Genomic DNA, 10,857 nt, shown 5'->3' with positions numbered 1-10,857 from the left:
TCTTCCAACCTCAATGATTCTATAATTCTATTCTATGGATAAGTGATGCAGAGGTGCAACAGCAGGTCACACTACACAAATTTGCAGGGAAGAGCAGTGTGCCTACTCCAGGGAGTCAGGAGCATCCTCCCCCCTGAACCAAGCCTGTACCTTTCACTCCACAGCTGGTTAAGAGTTCCCAACGCATTGCAAAAGCAAGGAGGAAATCCCCAAAGCAGTGCAACCTGGGCATCACTAAACCTTCCCCTACCCTCCTACTCCACATGCCCCAGGCAAAGGCAACAGAGTGCAAGAACCATTCCTCACCTTCCCAGAAGCTGGAAGCAAAGTGCTTTGGAGCACAATTATCCCACTACACTCCCCCAACTTCTCATTTCCTGAGGAGTAACATGAGAAAGTGTCTCCGGAGAACCTCAGAAAATTTTTCAATTATTAGTAGTGTGCAAGAAAAGGGAAACTATAGGAGACAGGGACACAAAGTACCTGCCAAGAACCTCTGCTCTCATTTAGTTCTGCACGTGCACAGTTATACAGCATTGCTCCAGACCAGAGAGGTTTACGTACAGTGTTATTCAGTAAAGGCTGGGTAAAGACTGCATACCCAAGGCCAGAAAAGAGGTGTTTTAAGGAAATAAACCTACTATCAAAGGTTTGGATAACAGCAACTGCAAGACAGGAACGTGAGAAGTGTTGGACTAGAGAATGAAGGACACAAGATAGCTGAAGAAACGCACCCATATTCCACAGCTGGAAGCAGGCTGATAACACTTGTGAGATATCCAAGTTTCAGGGAGGAACATTAGAAATACACACACACATTAGTAAGAGGGTTAAGTACTTTGCTCATTAACACAAGAAGGCACAGGTACAAAGATTTTACTGGTTTCCAGTAAGGAAAAAGCAGAGAGGCAAATAAAATATACTGCCACTCTTTGGAACAGAAGAGTGGCAGTTCCTAAACCCATTTTATCTTTTCAGGCAGAGAACTCTTAGAGCTTATATTCCACTGTTCACAGAACACAGAAACCTAGTGCACAGATGGGGAAATAATATCCCAGTAACCTACTCCAAATCCCCAAAACTCCTGCCACAAGAGGGTAACAGAAAAACCCAACAATTAACACCATTTGAGTCAGAAAAGCAGAGAGGACAGTGTAGGTTGTAGCTCTGTTGTATCATTTCTTTGGATTGAAGCGCATCCACCTCACCTGGCACATATATCACCCAGCATGGTTTTAGACAAGAAATCTCATCTTAAAGGAGCAGCTTATTTTCACATAAAAATGCTGAAGCAGCAAGATTAAAATAATTCATTATTTTGAAGACAAACATGGCAAACACACTGAAGCAGAATTATTTTTTTTTGGTAGTTGAAATAACTTTTATTTGTGAGGAACGTCACCCATGCTGCACAGTTTCAAATGCATCTCACCAAGGAAAGTGGAAGTTTCTCCTCCCCGTGTCCTGCAGTGAACAGGACTGGCACAGAAAAAAAAAAATAAAACTCATCACACCTGGGAGGTTTAGCACCAGCATCCAATAAAAAAAAACAAAAAAGCATTTGATTTCAATTTCAGTTCTTTGGTTGGGTTTTTTCCCTTTTCAGTTTGATACCAAAAGAAAAATTGAAAAATTCATACTAGCGAAACAGTGAAATTCTAAAAAAATAAAAAAACCAAAAACCCACAGTTGCTGGTGAAACTGGGGAGGTTGCTCTTTCTGAATCTTGCTCTTTTTTCTCTCTTCATGCATCTATCTTGCAGGCGTTCCCTGGATCTCAGCTGCTGGTTATTTTCTTTTTTCTTTTAAGTTCCGATGTTTCAAATCTTTGCTTTTGTCATCACTGTTGACAATTTATTGCTTGAGTGTTTCTTTGGTGTTACTTTTGAGTTGTATTTTAGGACACCTGTTGAAGAGCCAAATTTAAGAAAAATGCAGTTTACTAGGTTTCATTTTCCTGCTGAAGAGGTGGGGTGTCAGGTGGAGAGGGAGTTCTTATAACTACAGACAGGATAAGCCAATCCTGCTGAGAGTATTAGCATCTTCCTAAAGCAAAACACACTAACTCACCAGCAGATGATATTGCTATATAGACCAGATAGATCTTCCTGAAAAAAAATGAGGCTGATGAAGCAAGATTTATTTTGTGACGAATACAGAGAGAGAGGAGACAAAGAAGAGAAAGGCAAACCAAGGAACTGTTTGCTGCTAAGCAGCACTCTCTGAATTTACCACAAATACCTAGCCATGCATAAGGGGGATGTGGCCAGAGTCCAAGTCTTAGAAGTATACACAATGCTGCTTCAGTTGGAGAACAAAAACCATCTATAATCCTTACCTGAGGGATAGTAAAGGTGCCTGGGGAGCCGGACATTACTCAGCACCACTCTGCTCGGTCACTGGAGCAGGATTTTCAGCAGGTGTTTCAGTCACCTTTGTCTGAGACACAATAAAGCTTTATTATAGGCAAAGACTGACCTTCAGGCCCTTCCTCTGTTCAGTGGAAGGCCCAGCATAACCCAGTTTTTAGAATAATTAAGGAAGATGAATCCTCAGAAAAATATAAGCTTTAGTGTATCTTCTACAGTATTACACAGCATATTCTGTCAAGGGACCAGCTCAAGTAGATGCAGAATGAGAAAGTCTTTCCTCATTAAGGTAAAAATTTGTGTTTACAAACAGTTCCCTGAAATAATCTGGCTCAAACAATTCAGGAAATGGATCTGAAGCTTTCACATCCATCTCTTACACTACATACAGACTGAAGGTTTGAGGAAGCCAGAAAACACACTGCTTTTCTCCGTTTCAAAAGTATTTGTTACAGTCTGACCCCAATTAAGAACTATCCAGAAGTGGTCCCTATTCCTACTACTGGTTCTATTTAAGATAAACTCCTCAAAGAAGTTCACAAGGAACAGACAATTAAACCCATGACCTTCAATCATCAGCAATTTGAACCTGGCCAGGCTCCTCCAGCACCGCACTTGGTAAAACCCCCACAGGACAAAAGGTCTTGAGCATTCGTCCCACCAAAACTCAGTCTCTGCCATATTTTGCCAGGAGCACGCTCACCTCTTTCCCATCCTGAGCTGGAGCATTGGGTGGACGAGGTCGACGCCGGTAGTTGTAGGGGCGCCTATACCCACGACGAAGGGGCTGCTGATTCATAGCGTTGGCCTCATGATGGTTCTCTTTGTTTTCAGCCTCTCCAGCCACTGGGGCAGGGCGTGGACGTGGGGGCCCTCTGAAGAGAGGGAGAAATATATGTGAAGTATGAGAGAAGCCTAAGAAGATTGAACTACCACCAGCTCAGCAAAAACCTAACCAAGTACTATCTTGTAATAGCATGGAATGGTTGCAAACCATCCCTTTGGAGTTCAGCTCGCAGATAGTTGCAAGGGAAAGAGCTGTTTTATTGGGTTAGACAAGTCACCTGGGTGTCTCCTCACTGCTGAAGCTACATCAGCATATCCTACTGTCTAATGTAGTGTCCTACACTAAATAGGCAGTTAGCCTATTTGAATTGCTAGCTAGGAGAATCACAGAATCTTAGTGGTTGGAAGGGACCTCTGAGATCGAGTCCAACCACAAAAAAAAAAAAAAAACAAAACAAAAAAAACACCACCAAACAAATACAAAACACACCACACCAAACGCCCACCAAAAACACCGCACCCACCAACTAAACCCCACACTCAACACCTCACCATAAACCAATAACCTTGGGCACTAGAGCATGCCCTGAAGAGCCATGTCTACACGTTTCTTAAACACCTCCAGGGATGGTGACTCCACCACCTCCCTGGGCAGGCTGTTCCAGGGCCTGACCACTCTCTCAGTAAAGTAGTTCTTTCTAATATCTAATCTAAATCTCCCTTGCCCCAACTTCAGACCATTTCCTCTGGTCTTGTCATTCGTCCTTTGGGAGAAGAGGCCAACCCCTGCCTCTCTACACCCTCCTTTCAGGTAGTTGTAGAGGGGAATGAGAAGAAACAAGCCAGTAGCGACCACACCGACTGACTCTGCCAAGTTCACCTTGGACTAGTTCTACACCAGTCCAGCCTTCTTCATAATTAATGGTGCAATTCCTGAGAGCTGCAATTCCACCTGTAAACCATTCCTGGATCTTTCCTCTTTGCCTTATGTTGTCCCTCTTGAGCATGTAAGAAAGTGAAGTATGTATGTATCTCAGTCAGGCAAGTTGGATCTCATTAACACTAACGTGGTAATGACATGGGGAGATCTCTGGGATCTTGTATTCAAAGGCAGACAGAGAGGCTTTTGGTTTGGAACTACAATGTATAGTTACATCTCAAATGTACACGCCACAGTCTGTAACTATGGTCTACAACTTCCTCAAGGCGGGCAGTGGAGGGAGAGGTGCAGATCTCCTGTCTCTGGTGACCAATGATAGGGCACGAGGAAATGGATCAAAGCTGGCTCAGGCAAAGTTCAGCGTGGACATTAGGAAAAGGCTCTTCACAGAGAGGTCACTGAACAGGCTCCCCAGGGAAGCAGTCACGGCAGCAAGCCTGTCAGACTTCAAGGAGCATCTGGATAACGCTCTTAGCGACCACACCGACTGACTCTGCCAAGTTCACCTTGGACTAGTTCTACACCAGTCCAGCCTTCTTCATAATTAATGGTGCAATTCCTGAGAGCTGCAATTCCACCTGTAAACCATTCCTGGATCTTTCCTCTTTGCCTTATGTTGTCCCTCTTGAGCATGTAAGAAAGTGAAGTATGTATGTATCTCAGTCAGGCAAGTTGGATCTCATTAACACTAACGTGGTAATGACATGGGGAGATCTCTGGGATCTTGTATTCAAAGGCAGACAGAGAGGCTTTTGGTTTGGAACTACAATGTATAGTTACATCTCAAATGTACACGCCACAGTCTGTAACTATGGTCTACAACTTCCTCGAGGTGGGCAGTGGAGGGAGAGGTGCAGATCTCCTGTCTCTGGTGACCAATGATAGGGCACGAGGAAATGGATCAAAGCTGGCTCAGGCAAAGTTCAGCGTGGACATTAGGAAAAGGCTCTTCACAGAGAGGTCACTGAACAGGCTCCCCAGGGAAGCAGTCACAGCAGCAAGCCTGTCAGACTTCAAGGAACATCTGGATAATGCTCTTAATCATATGGTTGAGTTTTAGGTAGTCCTGTGAGGAGCAGGGAACTGGACTCTATGATCCTTATGGCTCCCTTCCAACTCAAGATTCTCTATAATCTATCAAGTCCATGTTCCTGCAGCATGCAAGAGCATTTCATCCTATTTCCAGTACAAAAAAAATGTTTGTAAACTGTTAAAACACAGAAGAAGTGATGATGGAGTCACTGCCTGCTCTCTAGTTCCCATTAGCTGGCTTAACTAATCCACAGCTATCCAGTCCCCCAAACCATTAGCTTTTCCAAAGGAATCTACCATAAACTAAATCTGGTCACACTGATGCTTTTATATAAATGCAAGCAATACCTACCTGTTAACTCAAACAGAAACATTGTGCACTCCTATTGGACACAATAAGCTATCTCAGGAAGAAATTTTTTACTATGAGGGTGGTGAGACACTGGAACAGGTTGCCCAGAGAAGCTGTGGCTGCCCCATCCCTGGAGGGGTTCAAGGCCAGGCTGGATGGGGCTTGGAGCAACCTGGTCTGGTGGGAGGTGTCCCTGCCCATGGCAGGGGGGTTGGAACTAGATGATCTTCAAGGTCCCTTCCAACCCAAACCATTCTATGATTCTGTGATCATACCTCTTACAGGAAAAAGAATGCATCAGAAATGCATACATTCCCGTTAGCTATAGGCAAATTATCCAGCTTGTGATTCACCTGCATTACATGCAAAAGCTCAGGTGCCCCACTGTACTTGCTGTGGTGCTATTCCTGACTGCCCAATGCTAACGAAGGCTTTCAAGAATGAAATTTATTCTGCTCACATCCCTACAAGCAGCAGCATCAGTATTACCCCAGTTCCTACAATCCTAGTTAAGAAGGCCAAATTTAGCTCAAACATTTACTGATAGAAACACTCGAAGTAGAGGTGGAAGGTGTATGGTTCTGTACCCAGCATCCAGAAGGATGAATCCATTTTGCATGGAACAGGTAGCCCCCGAGGACAACATTGCTATTCCTATGAAATAGGAATTTCAGCTTCTTGTTGCTCTTCCATTGTTATTTACCTCCTCCTGTTTGTTTTTGAACAAACATGTGCATGAAAAAGTGGAGATTACATCCACTTCATAGTTCATCTCTCTAAATTCTGAAAGTGTTGGAATTCTAAAAGTGTTGGAACTTGACCTCATAAGCTACTTGACAGAGAGACGAGGACAAGATGAAGAGGAGCAAGAGAGCGAGTGACAAACTCTCCTTGAGAGCAGAATCCACAATGCTTTGTGAAGAACCCCAGTAAAATACTGGATTAATTTCACTTGTCACTCATTCTCCAAGATAAAACAAGTTGCAAGGCAGCAAGAATCTGAATGAGCTTTCCCACTTTTAAAGGAATTTTAAAAAGTGAGGCAACATCAAAAAGCATGACAGCCAGAGGCTGGTTATTTCACACCGATAAGCATGACAGCCAGAGGCTGGTTATTTCACACCAATATTTTTAACTGCACCAAATTCCTCAGCTATGGAATTGTTCCCCTCAGAGCAGAGGCTGGAAGCCGGGGGGGTAATGTCAGAACTAAGGCTGGAAAATGAAGAAAACAATCCTGCACTGGCCAGTTTAAGGGATGACTAACACAGATGACTCAGCAACTTACTCCATATATCCCACTGGAAGTATATCCCAGCGTTCATGTGAAATCCAAGGGATCTTTACTAGAAAAAAAAAAATATCAGAACGGCCTACTGGATCTTCAAGAACCCATTTATCCCAGTTCTATGAATCCCTAGGGGAAAAATAAAGACAAGAAAGCCTACTTCCCAAATTGCCTGCCAGTCTCCAATTGTTTTCCACGCTGGAGATTTCCTGAGCCAGATGGAGTTCGTGCCTATTTAGAGATATCACATAATGGTGTTCTCTTCTAGTTATTTGACTGGTCTCCCCAAAGTTCATGCAAGCTTTTAACACCACCAACATCCAGTGGCAAAAAGAGCTCCAGCAACCTGTTGTATGCTTTAGGATCCGAATCAGCAACCTGAAGAGGAGTCAGCAGTGCACCACTGCAAAGGCAGAGGAGATGCCAGGCTGCATCCACAGAGGCACAACTAGGAGAGAGAGATGTGGACACCCCACTCTACTCAACACTTATCAGGCTACACCTGGAGTACCATGTCCAGTTCTGGTCCCCACCATTCAAAAAAAAAGGAGACAGACAGACTGGATACAGCCAAAGGAAAGCCATGATGATCAAAGGGCTGGAGAAGCTTACCTATGAGGAAAGACTGAGGGTGTTGGGCATTTGCTGCCTGGAAAAGAAAAGGCTCACATTCTTTCCCAACCTGGGCTGTTCTATGGTTCTATGAGCCTCCCTTTGTTTTTCAGCATGTCTCCCCACTCCCTTCATTTAAAGTCTCCTCATAGTATATTATTTTATCAAAAGGAAAATTAAAAATAATTTCACCCACCCTTTCCATGCTACTCATTATTCTGAAGACCTCTATAACATATCTTCGTTTGTCTCTTCGCCCAGCCTCAGAGTCCTCAGTCACTTCCACATTCTTTCCTCTTCAATCATTTTGATGAATTTTATTATTCTGGAAGCTCTCTAGTCTCTTTAGCACCCCCTTCCTCCAAAAGTTCTAGCAAGAGTAACTCTAATAGTCCGATTTTGTTATTTCTCCTTTAGAAGCCATCAAGAAACCTAAAATTTAGATCTTTACTGACAGCAATACCCTCCCCTAGAACCAGATACTACAAGGTAACTCTAACGCTGCCTGTAAGAGATAGACATGACTTCAGTTTTTAGTGGACAGTTGGCTTTTCTCTGTACCTGTAAGTAGCACCAGTGCACAGACCCAAGCCTGAGTGATGCATAGGGCTGAGCTGGATGTGCACAGGCTACTAGTCCAGTGCTAAGGTGCACGTTACTGCCTGCAGTCTGCAAGAAGAGTTATAAAGCACAGCCTGCCCCTCCAGATGGTGGGCCGAGCCTGATCCTAGATCAAGTGGGATTTGGATTCATTACTTGTCAAGGAAAGCATAAGTGACCAGCTGGGAAGGCACAGACCCTCCAACTCACTTCAATAAGTTGCTCAACTGTGAAAACTGACAGGATACAAAGAATTCTTCTCTCTTTCTTGACCTATTCCTAGCTCTAAGCAACAAGCACAATAAGCACATTCTACAATTGTTTCCTTACTCCCCTGGCTCACCTTTCTCCTAGGAATTAAAATGCTTCTCACTGTCCCTACTATCTGCATACAAATTAATGCCAGGGAATATAGCTTCCTGCTCTTAATGAAGCCTGTGTAGATCACAAAGCATCCAAATGTAGTGACAAGCAAAGGAAATAATACAAACCTGCGATAGCGGGGACGATAGGTAGGGTTCCTATTGACTTGCTGAAGTTGTGCTCCTTCTGTGACCCCGTCCTTTATTTCTCCCTCACCACCCTGCAACCAAAAGAAAACAAAGATAAAGTGTTACCTTATTTCACGGGCAGTATATTAACTATAGCGCCCAACGATCTGAGCACAAGTTCAAAAACAGTGTATCAGTACAGAAACACCAGCATATTGGGTAAAAAGAAGCAGCAGATATTCCAAAGGCTTTAATATGGGCAAAGATAAGAGTAGGACAGAACAAGAGCCAATAATGCTGTTCTTGTCCCTCTAAGAAGCTGACAATGACTTCTTCCTGTCTGCCATGAAAAGCAGAGAACCTGACAGCACAGAGAGATGCCTCTGAAAGGGCATTTCAAGACAACATTGCACTGTAAGGGGTAAACATGTTATGGAGAGGCAGCAATCGATCAGAACACTTCTGCATTTGGAAAGCTAACTGAAAGACATCATACTGAAACTCGCTAGAGATCACTTCTGGATTCATTCTACACAAAGCCCCATTTCACAGAGAACTCCCACAAAAACATCAAGAAATATAAAGATCTTAAAAATGTCCTACATCATATCAAGTACTCTTTTACACATTCAACATTTTCAACCTTTCAGAGAGGCAGTGGGTATATTTCCTCTTCAGCTGTTAACTGATAAAGCTGTATTTCAGTTTGGGGCTGTTTTGGTTTTTTCTTTTTGTTTGTTGTTTTTTTATTTTTCTAGTTTACTGTTTGTTTTGTTTTTCAAGTGACAGCCCTCAGTAATGTCTGTTTGTAATAGGTTACATTATTTACAGTTTCCATTTTATTATTCTTCCCTTAAAAAAAAAAAAGAGAATTTAACAAGAAACCTAGAAACAGAAACCATTTTATTATTCTTCCCTTAAAAAAAAAAGGGAATTTAACAAGAAACCTAGAAACAGAAGTGCATCTTCTGCATCTGATCCAGCAGGAAACAAAAGCTGTTGTTCCTGACAGCTTTCAGTAGTCTACACTAAATTTGACAGGTCTCCTTCCATTTCTACACAGCTATTTTAACCACCACCATCATATTTTTCTCTATTTTAACTAGCAGTGGGCAGTGAACTTTTCTTTAAGATAACATGATGGCAAACATTTAGAAAGGCTGTAGGTTTTAACAAGAAATCTTGGAGAATTATGTGAACCTCAGTGACTGACCTGGACAATCTTCTTCTCTCACCACAGTAAAATACCCTCCAAATGCATTAATAACTTCAAGCACTCTTTTTAGCTTTCCAAGTTTTCAAAAAGCACAGAGACATGGCCTAAAGGCAATGGGAATATTTCACACATACCTAGAAATAGCTATACCAGTTATTCTTAACAATATGACAGGGTCAGCTGTTGAGGTGAGCAGAAAGAAATCAGAATTCAATAAAAACCCCACAATTACAAATAACATTACCTATTATCTTCTCTCATGTATAAAACTGATCAGGATGACTGAATATCCACAGGAACTCCCACTGATTAAGTAGATAGTAATAACTGATAGCATCTGATAGCAGTTGAGAAGTACTTGAGAGACTCAGAAGCCAAAAGGAAAATTACATTTCTGAGTTTAAGGTCACATTATACCACTTCTGTCTACTGCGCAGTACTAATCTGCTTCATTTCTATCAGGATGCTTTGTACTATATAACTTTAAAGACATGAAACTAAACCAATCCTGAATGTGTTCCAGCCTAATCACCATTTCTCTTCTCCAAGATTCCTGAGCAAGCACGTGTGAAACCAGCACTTGGTTCTGGTACTGCATCACCAGAAACTCAGAGACATTATACCACTTCTGTCTACTGCGCAGTACTAATCTGCTTCATTTCTATCAGGATGCTTTGTACTATATAACTTTAAAGACATGAAACTAAAACAATCCTGAATGTGTTCCAGCCTAATCACCATTTCTCTTCTCCAAGATTCCTGAGCAAGCACGTGTGAAACCAGCACTTGGTTCTGGTACTGCATCACCAGAAACTCAGAACCACAAAGGCCTTGTAGGTCTCGTCTGAGGGACGATGTGCCAGAAGCTAACAAAGCATCAACCATCCTAATTGTAGGGAGGGGCACACAACAATATTTTTCACCAGCCACAGCTCTCCTATAGGGTTTGACAATCAGCATTGCATTCACAGCTCTTTAAAAGGCAATACTGAATTTCTACACGTGTTTTTAATGGCACAGCCCAAGTCTACTCCTCCCTACAGAGGGCTGCACCGGAATCTCAGATAAAAGACTCCATCTCTTGTAGTGACAGAGGAAAGAATGACTAAACCTGATGAAGCGTTACTCAAAACCAATGCAAACATTTCCCTATTCATCTTGAACTGAATGT

The 10,857-nt window shown here is 42.6% G+C and overlaps 1 protein-coding gene across 1 annotated transcript in view; it reads right to left on the bottom strand.

The window, feature by feature from the left end:
* Positions 1-1,353: 1,353 nt before the first annotated feature.
* The window catches only part of YBX3 (Y-box binding protein 3), a 28,824-nt gene continuing 19,320 nt past the window's right edge, over positions 1,354-10,857 (bottom strand). The window contains exons 6-9 of the mRNA XM_014940186.1: positions 8,471-8,562; positions 3,073-3,244; positions 2,339-2,439; positions 1,354-1,906 (exon numbers count right to left, since the gene is read on the bottom strand). Coding sequence (XP_014795672.1) covers positions 2,374-2,439; positions 3,073-3,244; positions 8,471-8,562 — 330 coding nt within the window. The 3' untranslated portion in view covers positions 1,354-1,906; positions 2,339-2,373. The remainder of the gene's footprint in view (positions 1,907-2,338; positions 2,440-3,072; positions 3,245-8,470; positions 8,563-10,857) is intronic.

Source organism: Calidris pugnax, unplaced genomic scaffold, assembly GCF_001431845.1.
Source record: "Calidris pugnax isolate Ruff unplaced genomic scaffold, ASM143184v1 scaffold36, whole genome shotgun sequence".
Lineage (NCBI taxonomy): Eukaryota > Metazoa > Chordata > Aves > Charadriiformes > Scolopacidae > Calidris > Calidris pugnax.
The sequence above is the reverse complement of the archived record's forward strand: the minus strand, read 5'-3'. Positions and strand labels throughout refer to the sequence as shown.